The 18,832-nt window shown below is 44.8% G+C and overlaps 1 protein-coding gene across 4 annotated transcripts in view; it reads left to right on the top strand.

Moving 5' to 3' along the window:
- The first annotated feature begins 10,867 nt into the window (after window positions 1-10,867).
- The window catches only part of NOL4 (nucleolar protein 4), a 157,229-nt gene continuing 149,264 nt past the window's right edge, over window positions 10,868-18,832 (top strand). For 2 of the 4 annotated variants that reach the window (XM_060775244.2, XM_060775245.2), the window contains exon 1: window positions 10,868-12,630. In XM_060775244.2, coding sequence (XP_060631227.2) covers window positions 12,346-12,630 — 285 coding nt within the window. In that variant the 5' untranslated portion in view covers window positions 10,868-12,345. Of the gene's footprint in view, window positions 12,631-13,383; window positions 13,572-18,832 lie in introns of those variants that run through there. The other 2 variants (XM_060775247.2, XM_060775246.2) reach the window with 2 other exon arrangements.

The raw sequence follows: 18,832 nt of genomic DNA on the forward strand, positions 1-18,832 counted from the left end.
GAGGAGTGCGTTGCCATGGAGACGATGTAGGCTAGAGAGAGAAGTGGGAGGAGCGTAGAGGGGAGAGTTTGAAAAACGACAGTTTATGTTCAGTTAGGTTTTAGGTTCCGAGGAGTGAGGAGTTAGGGTTTTGGAGTCGGAGTTAGCAGTTGAGAGAGAGAGAGTGGGAAGTAGAGAAGCAGTGTTTGTGAATAGTCAGAGGTTTCTTCAGTTTAAGAAGGCTGAAGGGGAAACCTAATTAGTTTCATTAGTTAGAGAGGACTAAGAGAAGCTTGTTTACATCACTAGTTAGAAATGAACTAGAGATCTGGGGTTTGATCACGGAAGAATCAAACAGGAAGGCTATTCACCTCAGGAAACATTGTTTAAGAAAGTGCTTCACCACAATAAAAGTCAATTACAAGTTGTAACATCCAGAAGTGTGAACTGTATTGCAACCAAGTTACATGTAAAGTTCTCAAAGGATTTCCAAGTTTATCAACAGCCTGCAACCATACGCTTTATACAAAATAAACTTGTTCTCTTTTGTTTGAAGACTGCCTCTTCTCCATCAATTCTGCGTCCAGTGTGCCATATCTCCCAATAATACCTCACATCACACATTGGTGGCACCATTAAGAGTAATAAATAATAAATCGTCCCTCCTCTCTCCTAATTCGTGAACTTTTTCATCTGTTGAGCCCAAGTTGCTCAATCATGGCTCTTTTCTTGAGTGATGCTCTGCTTATGGTGTTTGCTCCCCATCTCACGGTCTGTTCCCAAGGACTACAGGCACACTACACTTCTAAACCATTGCCTTTCATTGTTTAATCCTGGATCCAGTTCATAATTTATTGACTGTTTCTATGTGTAGAGGAACAGACTTTGTTTAGTAAGACCTAGAGTCATATATGACAGGCAAAATTTAATTTTTTTTAATAATCAACATAATAGCATGCGAAATTTACATAATGTTGCACAATTACCTTACCATATTAATAGACAATGTCTGTTTAACAGTGAAATAACTTTTTGGATAGTGTTTTAGATTCCTATTTTTTAAACAATGAAGAAAGCAATTGCTATGAATAGAGTACTGCTAACTCAAAGAAGTTTTATCCCCCCAAAATTGTAACCATTGTAAAAAACAAATCATCAATTATGTTTCAGTCTCCTTTTGGTAAGACACGCTGTCAGAACCCAGATGCCTTAAAGAGCCAGACTCAAGTATATTTCCAAAATTTGAGTTTATTTAAACAAAGCAAAAGGGACTCGGAGACACTTAACTCAGTGTCTATGGTCAAAACTCAAAAGTAGCAACTAGTTCTAGTTCAAAAGGTAAACTGAAGCAATAATCCGGATTATCCGGAGAAAAGATCCGGATTAAAACAAAGTGCTCCAAAAGTCACACAAAATAACACAGCAAGTAAAGGGTTAACAAAGAGCTGCAAGGAAGAAGACATAGTCAAATGAAGTCCGAGGTCCTAGTAAGCCAAGTCCAAAGTTGCGAGGTTACAAAATCCACGTAGGCAGCGTCATAGTCAAAACTGGTCCAAAGTCAAAGAAGGGGAAATCTGCACTCACGAGAATCCAAGCCGAGTCGAAACACACATGAACGAAAGCAGCAATCTGCAGATCCAGGACCCAATACCAGCACGAAATAGTCAGCGACAAAACCCAAGGCACAAAACCAACACTTTGTCTTCTGCAAAGATTCTCCATTTCAGAGCCTACTTTTATCTTACACCTCATCATCCAAAGATGAGCTGACCTCCGCCCCGTCATCATCTCTTGCAGCTGTCCTTGACTCCATACATGAACTCCGATGCCCATCCCTCCAACTCCTCCATTTTCTGTCAAGACTTTGATCCCCCCAAGACTCAGAAGTATTTCCCGACTGCCAATCCCCACCACCAGAAAACCCCACAAACGTGTCACTAGACATTGTCTCTGCACATACATCTTGTACCTCTTGTACCTTAGTCCAGTCCAATGTGTCATCCTCACTTTCATCACTCTCTAACCCATCACTCCCAGAGAACCCTGCAAATGACTCTTCATCTGTGGGAACAGTAAGTATATCCCGGATCTTCTTCCTTTGTTGCTCCTCATCCGATTCTTGTTCCCAAGTAACCCTCTTAGTTTCCCTATTCACACCCACTGTATCTCCTTCCTTTCCCTCACTCATTGACCCTTCGTTATCAGAGAACCCTTCGAATGAGTTCATCGGTAGGTGCCATAAGTATATCCCACATCCTTTTCCTTTGTTGTTCCTCATCTAACTCCTGCTCACGAGCACTTCTTTTCCCCCTACTGACACCCATACTACCACTTGCAACGTTACTTACAGGCTCTACCACAACACATGCCCATATTATATAACCACAGTTAGTTTCTATTTCTTGCATAGTTTTTGAGACTTTAAAACGTTAGTTATATATATATTTTTAATTGAATGCTTCTCACCAATTTATCATGAGTGTAGAGTGATTTTGATTTGCATTGTTAAATATATTTACAACATGCTGGTGTCTTGTTTATTTCATTACATACTTTTATTGCCTCTTTATTCAAATAAAAATATATTGGGAAGAAAGAATAATAGGTTAAACATAGAGAAGCTAAGAAATCCATCCCTAATACATATCCATTGTTCCTATCCGATACTGAAAATTTCTGAGAGATTTGGGCATGATCCCATAAAGTACTTTACAATCAGGTTACAAAGTCCAATTTTGTTCCAGCACTGTACATTATGTATTCTGGGGGTAATCAGTTACAAAAACAAAAGTCAAGACAGCCTGTGTGTGTATGTGCGCCCATTATAATTTGGTATTTAGCTTCAGATCATTAAGGCACAGACCAAGAAAAAAAGACCAACAATGATGACTGATATATAAGATATTTCTATGTCTAGCTAAAATAAGGAACTGCTATAGTGCACTGCACACTACTGCCTTGGATCATTAATTGTTAGTCAAAATATTCACCCTTCTTGAATGTTTCTTGGGAATACAGCAAACACATACTTTGGAGTCTCTGCTTTCTTTCTAGTAAAAGAAGTAAATAAAATATTGATAATTGTATATTAAGACAGGGCCTGCCCTTGCAAACATTTAGATATAAATCCCAATATTAACTTCAACTACAGGAGGCCCAAAAAATCAATGGATGAACCACCAGTTATGTGAAACCCATTTATTCAAATCAGAAACCAGTCATTTCACTAGAATTCACATTCATTAAAGCACAGTCCTTTCATAACTGCAAGACTAAGTGGCTAAAATGATTAGCAGCCTTCCAAAGGACTAAAGCTACATTTATTGATCACTGAGGCACATGAAGTTACTATATGATAAATTTTACAAAATTTGGAAAAAAATGTTCCTAGTTTGAAAGTGTTATTTTTTTTAATTATATGGTACTTACTTAGAAAGCAGTTGTTGTACTACAGAAACTTAGTTATTGTGGCTGCCAGAACTAGATTGAATTGGTTTTTGTGTGTGTCAGTAGTGACTTGAGAAACTGCAAGTAGCTTCTGGTGTGAGATAATTAGCTGTCTGCAAGGATGTTGCTCAGGGGATGCTTGGATGTTTTACTATCCTGTGGGAGGCTTCTCTCATGTCCTCACATGAGAAGCTGGAGCTGACAGATGGGAGCTCACTCCGCTCCCTGGATTCAAACCGCCAACCTTTTTGTTAGCAGTCCTGCCAGCACAGGAATTTAACCCAATGCCTCACTAGGTTGAATTGGTTGAGATTCTATGAGATATTAATTGAGAAACTATAGCAAAATGTGCTGCAGAATGACCCACAAAAATAAAGGTTTTCCCATTTTCCCATGTTTTTTTATGACAGGACCAATTAGGAAATGACATTTATAACCCGGGAAGAAAAATCATGTTACATAGTGTAATTAACATTGGCAGGCAATAATTAAGGTTTTGTTAGATTTTTCTAACATTTCCCATGGGTACCCCAAAACTGAAAAATTACTGCATCCGCCATGTTTCTGGTATTAACCATTAAAGAAATGTGCATTTTGTATGTCTTCAAGTCATTCAAATCCCGAGATGCATTCCAGTTTGAGAATGACACTGGAGAAAGCATTTTTCTTTTTGCCTCACAAACTAGAGTGTGTTCAAAGAATAATTGAGGCTAATATTTCTAACCACCCAGGTTCATGCCGAAATACAGAGTGTATCATATAGCTAGGATCTAAGCCATTTAGAAATTAAAAGGTTAAAACCAATACCTTGAATGAGTGTGTAAAACACTAATTGAAAACCAGTAAAAAAATTCAGTACTGGAGTGATATGATCACAATACAGCATGTCATATTTTGCAAAACTGGAAGCTTCTGGGTGTGCATCGGGGAAGCCCTACACAGAACACACTGCAGGAACATATAACTGATGCCAATTCAGACTGATGTAGGCATGGTTACAGCTGCAATTGTGATGTAATATGTGTTCTTTGCCATCAACACTAGCTTAAGAGGCAAGGGCAGTGGGAGATCAAGAAGTCTTTCCAACCTATAAAACTGGTATTAAGTGCAAAAAGCAACTATGATCTGAACTGCTGGATTGAAACATAGAGGCATATTTTCTAGTAAGCAACAACATGTCTGACTTGACTAGAATTACTCTTCAGTTTTTTCTCATCCACATCCAGCCCATTATTGAATTCAAGCAATCCTTGGTGTAAGGTAATAAAGAACTATACAACTCATGTTTATCTATCTACAGATAATGCACATATTTAATAGCATTGAAGACTAGACAAAGCCCTGCAAAACAATTTACACCAAACTCTATGGTGCCAAGAGTATAGTTCCTAGCACCCGAAATTTAGATTTCTCCACTGTTTTCTGTGGGGGTATTTAAGAATAGCATGAAACAGGAAATGACTTCCTCTACAGTAGTGGATTTGAGCGGTCTCCTTGGGCATTTCGTCCAAAGTCCCCCCCCCCCTTTTATCTTTCTGACAATCCTAAGGTTGCACAAAGATTGACAACAGATCTATCTAATGTACATATGGTTGTTTCAGTTACATAAGGATCATCATAATACCTGAACTTAGGAAACTGATGGAATAATTGAAACAATAGGATAATATAATAGTTACACAAAAATATAAAATATTAGAATATCAGAATGCTTCTAGAACATGGCCATACAGCCCAAAAAACCTACAACAACCCAGTGATTCCAGCCACGAAAGCCTTTCACAATACATATCAGAATGCAGAATGACCACAGAGATTTAAATATGCCATAATTGCACATGTATAGACAAATCTCTATTGTTCAACAACTATAGGATATCCACTGTACATTTCTCTTTCTTGCTGGGCCACTGTTTGTGTTGTTCTGAGTTGTACTAGCTGGCTATTAAGATGTCCAAAACGACATTCTTGATTGGTTTTGGGGATTACAATGTAAAGTTGAAAATAGTCATTGGTTTTCATTCTAGAGAAAACCTTGAATTATCCTAGAAAGGTTTTATAAAGCTGGTGTTGATGCTAATGTACTTCTGTATAATTTGCTTCTGCTCATACATTCTTTGTGGAAGGTATGATATCATCTTTTGCACCAATCTTGGTTTCAAGCAATCTACAGTGGTAGTTTACAGTGTGGTTATGGCAGCATGCATGTTGCACTGAATCTCAAATTAAAAATTGCAAATTCTTTCTAGAATTGGCCTTGTCCCCAAATCTCCTTTTGGTCTCCTCTGCCAAAGCATACTGGCAATTGAACTGTAGGACTTGTGAGTGGAGCTCACCATTAGCAGTGGCAGTAGACTCAAAGCCTGGCATCCTCTGCAATAATGCACACTTTATGCAACTCCAGGACATTGAAGTAGTCACAATGGACGCTAGATAGAAAATATTCTGGCAAGATTCTGCAAAGTAGCCTTCTTTTTCCTTAGAATATTATAAAAAGAAAAATCCACAAACTTCCTCAGGGGAAAAAATGTATTCTGGGAAATTTCAGGTCAGTTTAAATATGGAACATTGAACTAGTTGTGGCTCTAGGGCACATTCTGGATTCTTAGACCAGTTCTTAAACACGCTTTTGAAATGAGCTTCATGTATTCCAAGTAGACTGGAATGTACTTAGTTCTAATCTTTTTTATACTGGTTTTAAACCACTTCATTGGATGTGTTGCAATAGCAGAGTCCGAGATTAGTTTAGTATTTACACATTATTTTATGTTTCTGGTTATTTAATATTTAATGTTTATTTGTCTTTACTGTTCTAATGTAGCATAAATCCTATGTAAAATCATACTATGTATTTTGACATTAATATTGATATCTGAAATATATACAGAAGAACCTTGATTGTCATTTTAATGTATTTTAATTGCCTTTTCTAGGCTTTATGTTTAAATGGTTAATTGCTGTTATTAGTATAATTAGGTTTATTCAATTATTTGTATTTGGTCCTCATTTTTGTGTTAATTTCTCTTTTGTCACAAGTTTATTGTTATTTTTGTATTATTCTGTTTGTTTTAAAATATTTGTATTTGAGTTCAGACATTGAATATTTGCCTTCTTTGTGTGTAAACCAACCTGAGTCCCCTTGGGGAGAGAGGGCAGTCTATAAATAAAATTGTTGTTGTTGTTCCCAAACTTTGGTCCTCCTGGTGCTTGAGGCTTTGGCTCCAAGTATTTTTGATGGCTGGCCAAGCTCATTTGGACTTCTGGAAGTTAAAATACCCCAAACACCTAGATGACCAAGGATTGGGAACCACACTGTGGGCCCTATGCTAATGTTGATGGCAGTGAACTGAAGAATATTCTGGCAATTTTCTAAAAAGTCTTTTTTACAGGTTAGTGATAAAAGGAAAAGTCCACCAACATTGTCAGAAAAGTTCATCATTGACATTTATTTTTTGTGTCAGGAGCGACTTGAGAAACTGCAAGTCACTTCTGGTGTGAGATAATTGGATGCCTGCAAGGATGTTGCCCAAGGGATGCCCAGATGTTTGATGCTTTACCATCCTTCTCTCATTTCCCTGCATGGGGAGCTGGAGCTGACAGAGGGACATCAACCTGCTGTCCCTGGATTCGAACCACTGACCTATCAGTCAGCAGTCGTGCTGGCACAAGGATTTAGCCCATTGCACCACCAGAGGCTCCATCATTGACATAAAACCATTGTTTCTCTAAGATATTTTTCAAAGGTCCCCTTTTCAGGTCCAGTACCACCAGAGTCAGAGGCGGCCCTAGGTAATTTTCAATGGTAAGCAAACAGTATTTTGCCCCCCCCCCCCAATCATTGATATATATTTTCTATTCATCGTGGGAGTTCTGTGTGCTATATTTGGTTCAATTCCATCATTGGTGGAGTTCAGAATGCTCTTTGATTTTAGGTGAACTATACATCCCAGTAACTACAACTTGCATATGTCAAGGTCTATTTTCCCCCAAGAGCGCCTCAAGAGCGCCCCTGGGCAAAATCAACTATACTGCGAATGTTTACTTTGCGTAATGGGTTGAGCTGCCCCTGACCAGAGTAAAAGGTGGACCTTTCCTATGTTAACCAGGGGCTCATAACATGGCTACAGAAATGATATTTCAAATTTTATTTCTTTTCCAATTTTTTGAATTTCCCCATAAAAAGCGATTTTAAAATCTAAACTTTAGTTTTTTTATGAGTTATTATATTTTTAAAATGATAGATTACATCTATGTAAAGGAAATCCATTTCCAGTGCAATAAAATAAAACCTTGTGTACCTATGTTTATGTATATTTTTCTGGGGAGTAGTTCCATTATCGTCTATTGTTGCCAAAGGGGTCTGTGACCCTAACAAAGCTTAAGAACTACAGTTATTGTGCCACCTTAGTAGAGGAATGCCCTTATCTTGATGTCATTTTGTCATGGGACAAAATATGTCATTTCCATTTCCTTGCATTAATTGTATGTTTTCACTTCTTTGTCTGGTTTTATGCTGCCCTCTTATGCTCACTTTATTTTTGTTAATGTTTTATTGTGTTTTTATTTGATTCCTTTCACATTTTTTTAAAAAAATTAGAAACTTTTTTAAAGGATAGGTTAAAAATATTTAACAAAATGTGGGATTTTGAATATGTCTGTATGTATGTGTCTGTATTGTGTTTGTGTGTTCACACAAACACAATGGTCAGGTATGCCATTTATCACTGACAAACCTTTATTAGTTATAAGCTAAAATAGACAGGTTACACATGCACTTGAACCAAAACTCCATCCTCTCACCCAGTGGTCCAACACATTCCCACCTAACTGCGTAAAAGATATCTGCTGTGGCGCAATGGGTTAAACTAGTGATTCTCAACTTGTGCTCCCCAGATGTTTTGGCCTTCAACTCCCCAAAATCATAACAGCTGGTATATTGGCTGGGATTTTTGGGAGTTGTAGGTGAAAACACCTGGTGACCCACAGGTTGAGAACCACTGGGTTAAACCCTTGTGCCGGCTGGACTGCTGACTTGAAGGTGGGTGGTTCAAATACATGAGATGAGGTGAAGTCCCATCTGTCAGCTCCAGCTTCCCATGCGGGGACAAGAGAGAAACCTCCCACAGAATGGTAAAACATCTGGGGGTCCCCTGGGCAACGTCCTTGCAGACAGCCAATTCTCTCACACCAGAAGTGACTTGCAGTTTCTCAAGCTGCTTCTGACACACACAAAATCTGCCAGTCTTTCAGTGCAGAGCTAAGCACTATGGACAGCGACACATTTCCCTCAAAGGAGTGAACTCCTGACTTCAGTCATGAACTTACCCAAAAGAAGTAGGCAAATCAGAAGAAATAACTACATTCCACATGTGTACATTCAGTGAAAGATGTCATAACCTTACATTTCAATATCTTTGGCTATTTTCCCCCACTTGATGTTCTTGCTTTGTTACCCCACGTTCTCCCCTCAGGAAACTATAAAGTTACTTTCTTGGGCAAGTTTCCCTTGGATTTAAGTGCCACTGAACCCAAACAAATTTACTTCTTAGTCATTTTCTGGGAAGAACATACAGGGTTAGTCAAAATGCATAGGCCAATAAGCCATTCAATTGAATGGCTTATTGGCCTATACATTTTGACTAACCCTGTATATTGCTTTTATTTTGGGATCAATGGGAAGTTTGCTTCCTTTTTCAGGCCTGGGATTTCAATCCTAAGGGCCCTTCTGGTCCAGCTAGGGACCTATTTTCTGAACTGCCCCACTGCCCACCTCCAGAGTCTCCCTTTTTGGAAGAGGCCCTCAAAGGAGAAAGCACAGTGCTCTTCTCCCAAAAGCCATGCTAGAGGGGCTCCCAGGGACAGGGTGGGTGTGAAGGGGATCAGAAGGCAACAGAAGGGAAATAATGTGTTGTTGAAGGCTTTCATGGTGGAAATCACTGGCTTGCTGTGAGTTTTCTGGGCTGTATGACTATGTCCCAGAAGCATTCTCTCCTGACGTTTTGCCCACATCTATGACAGGCATCCTCAGAGGTTGTGAGGTCTGTTGAAAACGAGGCAAGTGAGCGTTATATATTTGGGAAATGTCCAGTGTGGGAGAAATAACTTTTGTCTGCTTGAGCTAAGCGTAAATATTGCAATTGGCCACCCTGATTAGTGTATTGTCGAAGACTTTTATGGCCAGAATCATTGGGTTGTTGTGAGTTTTCCGGGCTCTATGGCCATGTCCAGGAAGCATTCTCTTCTGACGTTTTGCCCACATCTATGGCAGGTATTCTCAGAGGTTGTGAGGTCTGTTGGAAAGTGAGGTTTACATATCTCTGGATTGTCCAGGGTGGGAGAAAGAACTCTTGTCTGCTTGAGTCAGGTGTGGATGTTGCAACTGGCAAGTCAATTGGCAAGGAGACGGAAAAGCGTCCCAGGTTGGTTCTGCAAAGCCAGGCAGAGGCCCTGCCCTCTGAGGTGGTGAGGGAGCCCTGGCCTCCCAAGGGCTCCTGCTTCAGAGGCGTGGCCGGCTCCCCTCCAAGTAGGCGCCCAGGGCGACCGCTCCACCAGTCCGGAATGGAGGAGCTGTCCACACGGAGGGAGGCAGGGAGAGAGGGTGGGTTGCTGCTCCGGGGCGGCCCCCGGCGTCAAGTTGAGGAGAATCCGCTCGGGACTCCTCCCCCCACCCGCCGGGCTGCCCACGCGCCCTCCCCGCCCGCTCATTTGTTGCTCCGATAAGCAATAATTAGGTCCTAAGCTAATGAGGTGTCAGCTGATCCGAGGGGAGGGGGAGAAGGAGGAGGAGGTGGAGGGCGGCGGGGGGGGGGAGAGAAAGAGAGCGCCTAGGCTAGACCAGGAGAAGTCTCCATGGAAACGCTCCCCTGGCAGCCCCTCCCCCTTCCCCCCACCTGGCTGTCTCGGGAGGACGGGGAGATGCCTCCCTCCCTCCCCCTCCCTCCCTTCCTTCACTGCCCCTCTTCCGCCCCCTCGCCCCTCGCTCTTGCCCCCGCAGCTCTGCCCGCCTGCGCACGGCCCGGCATCCCTAAATGGGACAATTCTGCCCGTCACGTCGCCGGCTCAGCCTCCGTCTCCACAGAAACTTTTGTCCCGCTGGCCAATCAGAGGAGTGGGAGGGGGAGGGAGGGGGAAAAGGCGAGGGATTGAGAGAGAGAGAGAGAGAGAGAGAGAGAGCGAGGAGCTGGGCTGGCGCGGGGCTGTCAGTCCCGGTTCCTGCGCGGCGGCGAGACCTTCCAGTTGGAGCCACTGAGCAGAGAGCGGGGGAGGGAAGGAGAGAGAGCGAGAGAAAGAGCCGAAAGGGCGGGGGGAGGAGAGGCGGAGGAGGCGGGACCCCGTGGCCCTGGCAAGGGCCAGCCTGGGACGGGGGCGGGAGGCGCGCCAGGTGCCCTTTCCCTCAGGGATGGAGGGAAGGGGGCGGGGCCGGAGGGGCAGGCAGGGCGGGGGCGGGGATTGGCCCGCCTGAGGAGAGCCATCCCGGACCCAGGAGGGGACCGCGAGCCATGAGCGAGGCGGCGCGCCGGGCCAGACGGTGTGGGAGTGCGTCTGGGCTGGGAAGGCGGCGGCGGCTGCTGCGGGGAGGAGGAGGCGGTGGCGGCAGGAGCGGCGCGGAGGGACTCCCTTGCCTCGGCTGCGAGTAGGCGTCGCATGGAGCAGCCCCTGCCTCTGCCAGCTCCAAGGGGCGTCGAGAGGGAGAGGGTTGGGGCTTCCCGGGCAGAAGAAGAACCCGAGGAGGGGCAGAGGCACCGCCAAAACCCAGTCCTGAGAGGAGGGAAACGGGGGCCAAGAGCGGCGCGGTTCCCTCGCAGCCTCCGGACGCCAAAGTTCCTCGAAGGCCGGGTTCTCCTCCTTTTTGCCCCCCGCTACCTTTCCCTCTCTCCCTCAGTCCCAATTCGAAAGAAGCTTCTGATACTTTTTCCCAATAAAGGCAAGACGACCGACCTCCCATTAGTAAAGCCTCCCATAACTGGCAGGATTGAAACGACCTGCTGAGATTCCTTCGCCAGAGAAGAACTTTCTATCCCACCCAAAGAGAGGACTTAGGTTGGAATAAAAGGGCGGAGGGGAGGGAGGGAGGGAGGGGGGCAGAGACAGAGAGAGAGAGAGAGAGGCCAATTTGCCCTTCAGCGTTTCTCTCCATCCTGCACAGAGAGAGAGAGGGAGAGAGAGAGAGAAAGGGGGGCAGAGCGAGCGAGGCCGCTGGAGGGAGAAGCCAGCGCGGGGTCTTCCAGGACAGACACAGGAAGGCGGCCCGGGGTTGGCTGCTGCTGGGGCGGAGGGTGGGCTTTGCTCTCCTCTCCTCTCCCTCGCCCCCCCCCCGCCCGCCTCACCCGCCCGCCTCCTTCCCCAACCTGCACCATCCAGGCTGAAGCGGATGCCCGAGGAAGAAGACGGAGCCGACTCCATGATATTTCCCCGTCCCCGCTCCTCCTTTCTTCTGCCTCCGAGAAGCCAAGGAAGAAGGAGGAGGGCTCGCGCTTGGCGGAGAGGCGCCGAGGGAGGTCGCGGCGGGGAAGGGACAAAAAGCACGGACCGGAGGCAGGACCCGCTTCGTCGGCGAGGAAGGCGAGGAGTTGGGCGGAAGAGGCTGCCGGGGAGCCCCTCTCGGACTGACTGCCCAGCCCCGCGTCGGGACCGAGAAGAAGGGGCCGAAGGAGGAGAGGAAGGAGAAGGAGGAGAAGAAGGGGACGCCCCCTCCTCGAGAGGCCCCTCCCGGCTCTGCTCGCGGCGGGACCCCCTCCCCCTTCCCCTCCTCGTCCTGGGACCCCGGGGGCCGAGGAGCCCTCCTCCCCGCTCCTCCCGGGCGGAACAGGTGCCCCTCGAAGGGGAGGGCGGAGAGCCCGGCCCCCGGCTGTAGCCCTCCTCTCTCTCTCTCTCTCTTTCCCTTGCCCCTCCGCTTCCCGTCTCTCTGCGGGGGTGGTGATGATGGAGGCCGGGGACCGGGACATGTACCGCCAGTTCCAGGACTGGTGCCTCCGGACTTACGGGGACTCGGGCAAAACCAAGACGGTGACGCGCAAGAAATACGAGCGCATCGTCCAGCTCCTCAACGGCGCCGAAGGCAGCTCCACGGACAACGCCAAATTTAAATTCTGGGTCAAATCCAAAGGCTTCCAGCTGAGCAGTCCGGACGATGTCGGCGCTGGGGTCGGAATAGGAGGAGGAGGAGGAGGGAAGCAGGTGCTCTACGTGCCAGTCAAGACCACGGTGAGTCGAGGGCTCCTCTGCCCCGGGAGATATGGGTGTCCACACTGGAAGAGGGAGCCAGCAGAGGCGCCGCCAGGGAGCTGCTCTCTCTCACACTCCCCCCCCCCCCCCCCAGCTTGGAGTTGGCTCCGGCTCCTCTGGCTCGCTCTCGCTCCCTCCCCCCTCCCACCCCCATATGTTGTGTTTGCCTGGCACCTTCCCTACTGCTCAGGGCTTTGTGAGCCTTCTCCAACCCAGGGGGGAAAGGGGATGTGCCTCCGTGGCCCTTTGAGACTGCCTCGTCCCCGTCCCTTTGCCCCTTGTCCCTTTTGTGAGAAGCCAAGCATCTCCCTCCCTCTCTCTCTTTCTCTCTCTCTCCTGTCTCTTGGGAGGGGAGCCATCGCGGTGCCTCCTCCTCCCCATCCCAGACCCTGGTCGATCGATGGAGCGAAGGAGATCCTTATTGGCACAAAGCCGGCAGGTCGTCAATTGGGGGCTTTCTCCCCGGATCTGGGCTGAGGCTGCTCTCCTCCTGCTGCTTCCCTTCTCTCGCTCTCTTTCTCCCTCGACCTCCTCTCCTCTTTATTGTTTGCCCACGTCCCCGGGAGCGGCGCGGGACCAGCCTGCCTGCCTGCCTGGCTGGCTGCAAGCAAGCAAGCAAAGAAGGAAGGAAGCAGAGGGCAGGGGAGGGAAGCAACAAAAGAGCCCCGGGCTTCTGCACATGGCCAAGGGTGACTGGCTGGCTGGGAAGAGGGGGGAAGGGGTCTCTCTCTCTCTCGCGGCCCTCCTCGCTGGCTCCAGTCTCTCCGTGGAGGCAGGAGGAGGAGGAGGAGGAGAAGTCTGGGAGCTTTCCAGAGGCTGAGAAGCCAGCTCCAGACCTGGCAGCAGAAGTGCTGCGAACTGGATGGTGGGGCTGGTGGAAAGGACTGCCTGGCTTTCAAGGTGGGAACTGTTGATTCCAAGTAGGTTCGCTTTCCCTTTGCCTGTGGGTTGGGGACATTTGTGCGTTCAGAACCACCCCTTTGGCTTTTTGGCTCCATGGAACACATTGTTGTGGTGGAGCAGTCAGGTCCAGCTTGGAAAACAGCTTTCAGGTACACAGTAAAAGGAGGTTTTTTAACAGGAGTGTTAAGTTTGGACGGAATGCATGTTTTTGAAAGAAGAAATGCTAGATTCTGTTTCGTATATTGACTCAGCAGTGAAATGCATTCATCTGCTGATATGGAAAGAAAGCAGGTGTCTATATTGGCACAATATAATGTGATCGTTGGTTTAAACGGTGAGATTGGGTTGCAAAGGAGAATGCTTCTAAGTGTTGTTTATTTTGTGTATGTTGCTGTGAAGACTTCAACTTCTGACTGAAACATGATATGATCAAAAAAGTTTTTGTAGATTGAGGGTATGCTACTAAGTAAAATCCTAGCAACCTAGCAGTTTGAATCTGGGATGTGAGGTGAGCTCCCACCATTAGACCCAGCTTCTGCCAATCTAGCAGTTCAAAAACATGCAAATGTGATTAGATCAATAGGTACTGCCTTTGCAGGAAGGTAACGGTTCTCCATGCAGTCATGCTGGCCATATGACCTTGGAGGCATCTATGGACAAAGCTGGCTCTTCAGCTTAGAAATGGAGATGAGCACCAACCCCTAGAGTTGGACGTGACTAGACTTAATGTCAGGGGAAAACCTTTACCTTCACCTACTAAGTAACCATTGCTTCTGTGAAAAACTATGTACTTCTCTTATAAGTTACACCAACTACAAAACTTTGTGACCACAATATTCATTCATGGTTCAAGTCATGGTTTCCCAGATATTTTGTATTTTTTCATTCACTTTTCTCTATTGACTAGAGAAGTTTTAATGATTTGTGGGCAGCCTTCTCCATCTGTTATAGTGGCTTTCTTTCTACTGTACGGTCAGAGCTACAGGTAAACATCTGATCATGAAAAGTGATGCATTTCCATGGCAGCTTAAGAAAAAGCTAGGTTCTTTTATGAGATAAAGTGGTCTCCTGAATTGTTAAAAGTTATATATGTTTGCAATCACTGATTCTATATGCATAAATAGGAGTCTAGGGTCTAGATCCAAGGAAATCATGCTACCCCCCTAGTCTGCCTTGGTCAGACCATATCTGGAATAATACTGTGTCCAATTCTAGGCACCGCAATTGAAGAGAGATATTGACAAGCTGGAATGTGCCCAGAGGAGGGTGACTAAAATTATCAAGGGTTTGGAGAACAAGTCCTATGAGGAGCAGCTTAAAGAACTGAGTATATTTAGCCTGCAGAAGAGAAAGCAGAGAGGAGACAGGATGGCCATGTATCAAGATGTGAGGGGAAGTCATAGGGAGGAGGGAGCAAGCTTGTTTTCTTATGCCCTGGAGACTAGGATGCGGAACAATGGCTTCAAATTGCAGGAAAGGAGATTCCACCTGAACATGAGGAAGAATTTTCTGGCTGTGAGAGCAGCTCAGCAGTGGAACTCTCTGCCCTGGAGTGTGGTGGAGGCTCCTTCTTTGGAGGCTTTTCAACAGAGGCTGGATGGCAATCTGTCGGGGGTTCTTTGATTGTGACTTTCCTGCTTCTTGGTAGGGGGTTGGACTGGATGGCTCACAAGGTCTTTTCCAACTCTATGATTTAAGCCATATCTGAAAGGGCTGCATATCCCATTCTTTTGTTGCAATGATTCCACTACTTTTCTATGATTAGCCTTTCTCTTGTTATACTTACTGGAGAGGTTTCTCTTTGAAGAAAGACTACAAGCACAGCATGCCTTTTTATACCTGATTTTAAAAAAATCTTACCTGTATACATTGGTTGCAACCTGTTTCTCAGAGTTCAGTAAGCCTTTTAAAAAACTGATAAGTGTACATTGATTTATATTCAAAATCTTAGAAAAAGCAGGACTCTAAGATTAATCAGGACCATTTTCATAACATAATCAGTTAAATGTTTATCAGATTTCTTATTCTATTGCCATATATTCTTACAATGTTTTCAATGGGTTGCTGTGAGTTTTCTGGATTGTATGGCCATGTTCCAGAAGCATTCTCTCCTGACATTTCACCCACATCTATGGCAGGCATCCTCAGAGATTGAGGGATCTGTTGGAAACTAGGCAAGCGAGGCTTGTATATTTGTGGAATGTCCAGGGCAGGAGAAAGAACTCTTGTCTGCTTGAGGCAAGTGTGAATGTTGGCTTTGGCCACCTTGATTAGCATTTAATGGCCTTGCAGATTCAAAGCCTGGCTGATTGCTGCCTGGGGGAATCCTTTTTTTGGAAGTCTTAGCTGTCCCTGATTGATTCTTTTCTGGAACCCCCCCTGCTTTTTTACTGTCTTGATTTTAGAGTTTTTTTAAAAAAACCTCACTTGCCTAGTTTCTAACAGACCCCTCAACCTCTGAGGATGCCTGCCATAGATATCGGTGAAATGTCAGGAGAGAGTGCTTCTAGAACATGGCCATACAGCCTAGAAAACTCACAGCAACCTAGTGATTCTAGCCACGAAAGCCTTCAACAACAAAATGTTTTCAATGTCTGCAATCCAATTCAAATAGGCATGTGATTGTATATAACTGTGCATTGTATGTTGCCTAACAAGTATTGCTCTTTGGCTTTGTATAATGCTTCTTGAAGAAGTACAGGTCTGAATCCTGTTGGTTATTCCAAAGTAGAGTAGATTCAATAAATTGTTTGTTAAATTGCGAGTTAATGTGTAAGTAGTTCCCATTGATTCAATGGGTCTACTTTATTTGGGATCAATGATAAGATTTCAGCTTGTGTTGAGGGCTTGCCATACTTAGAGCAGATTTGCTAAATCAGCTGTTTCAACTAGTCATGACTAATTTGAGTTGCACTGATTTCTGGTGGTTTGTTTCAAATATAGCTACCTAAATGTGGATCCAAGGTTCTGTATGTAAATGCTTTGTCTCTTAAATCTGTAAAATAGCATTGCATACTGTGCCACAAACATATCAAAATTCATGATGCAACTGAAAGATTCAACAATTGTTTAAGAATAACATCCAAACTTTGGTTTGAATCCTAATCAATATTCAAGGAGGGAGGGCAAAAAGAGAGTCCCATTCAATTTAGCCAGACTCAGCAGCTATATAGAAGCCCATGGTTTAGGTCCCTCTAAAACAGTGTATCTCAACCTGGGGGTTGAGACCCTGGGGGGGGGGGTGTCATGAGGGAGTGTCAGAGGGGCTACCAAAGACCATCAGAAAACACAGTATTTTCTGTTGGTCATGGGGTTCTCTGGGAAGTTTGGCCAAATTATATCATCGGTGGGGTTCAGAATGCTCTTTGATTATAGGTGAACTATAAATCCCAGCAACTACAATCCCCAAATGTCAAGGTCTATTTTCCCCAAAGTCCACCAGTGTTCACATTTGGCCATATTGAGTATTTGTGCCAAGCTTGGTCCAGATCCATCATTGTTTCACAGTGCTCTCTGGATGTAGGTGAACTACAATTCCAAAACTCTAGGTCAATGCCCATCAAACCATTCCAGTATTTTCTGTTGGTCATGGGAGTTCTGTGTGCCAAGTTTGGTTCAATTCCATTGTTGGTGGAGTTCAGAATGCTGTTTGATTGTAGGTTAACTATCAATCAAAGCAACTACAACTCCCAAATGACAAAATCAATTTCCTGCCCCCAACCCCATCAGCATTCAAATTTGGGTATATCAGGTATTTGTGCCCTATTTGGTTCAGTGAATGAAAATACATCCTGCATATCAGATATTTACATTACAATTCATAACAGTAGCAAAATTACAGTTAAGGAGTAGCAATGAACATAATTTTATGGTTGGGGGTCATCCCAACATGAGGAACTGTATTAAGGGGTTGTAGCATTCAGAAGTTTGAGAACTACTGCTCTGAAAGAAATGCTTGGGGACTGTGGACTTGTCTGTGGCAAGATATAGGGTTCTATCTACCCCCAAACTTAGCAACAGGTTTTATATGAACTTTCTGGTCTGCTGAGATAACAAAACCCACAGTGTAATGTCTTTCCTCCTGCTGTCTAAGCCCTGCAGAGATTGGGCTCCTGGGGATCTTACTTCCTGTTGCCCATCTTCTGCTTGGCCTTGCCAACAGCGGGCTTTGAAGGAACTTTAAATGTTACCTTGAAATTAAAATAGACTGCATGTCATTACATTCAGCTGTACTCACTGGTACCATGGACAGATACTTTAGCCTGTTTCTTAGCAACTCAGCATCTCATTCATCTGCAGAAACGTACAGTAGCCACCTAAGAGTTTAATAACTTATGATGATCCCTGTTAAACAGTGCTGTTTGACTGCTGCATGTGCCACCCCTAATATTGTTGACAGTTATTTCAGTGCTCAACCCTTTATAACCAAAAACTTTTCATACCCAATGAAAAGTCACTTCAAGTAAAATATATTTTGATGTAAAATCAATCACTTTGTATCATTCTGCCAAGTGCGGGCAGACACATGGGGCTAATGTGATAATAAAACAACAATGTTAAGTCCAAAGACATTTCTTTAACTGGTGTGGAGGGGTGTGTGTGTGTGCGCGCGCGCGCAAAATGTCCTTATTGTCCAGAATCATTCTCCCCTTGAAGCTTTTAAAGCTTTGTTGCTTAGCTTTGCTGTCAGCCAGAGATTTGCTCCTGAAGGTTCTGTAATCCACTGCTGCTGGTAATTAGACATCATTACTGCTGCATTAAAGGAAAAGAGAGAAGGGGAGAGGACAGGCTGAGGCTAATTAACTACTTGATTTTAATGAACGAAAGAGAGACTGATAGCAGGTGGGAGTTTGCTCCAGAATAGGCTAGACAAGCAACATAGACTTCACTGAAGCAAAGATAACTTTCAGGCTTACAGTAGCAGTATTCTTGCCTGTTTATTAAAAGGCTGGGTCAAATATTTCATCTCGTTGTGCTGTTGCCCGCATGCTGAAGAGCTCAAGATTACAGGGCCATACTCAATCTAAACAGCATGCAGAGAAAGGGAAAATTTTGGCTTGTAGATCTATAATGGATTTATTTTATCAGCCCAGTCTTCTAGAGAGCAATAGGAGTGAATCTGTTTTTCTCAGTGGTGTAGGAGATGCACTCTTGGTCACCAGGCAACAACATTCTGCAATACAGCCATTTTAGGTCTACAGTGGAACAACACACATTTGAATATGCATATGCGAACAATGTACCTCTGTTACCTTTCCATAATATACTACGTAGGTGT

This window comes from Anolis sagrei, chromosome 4 (genome assembly GCF_037176765.1).
Source record: "Anolis sagrei isolate rAnoSag1 chromosome 4, rAnoSag1.mat, whole genome shotgun sequence".
In the NCBI taxonomy this organism is placed as follows: domain Eukaryota; kingdom Metazoa; phylum Chordata; class Lepidosauria; order Squamata; family Dactyloidae; genus Anolis; species Anolis sagrei.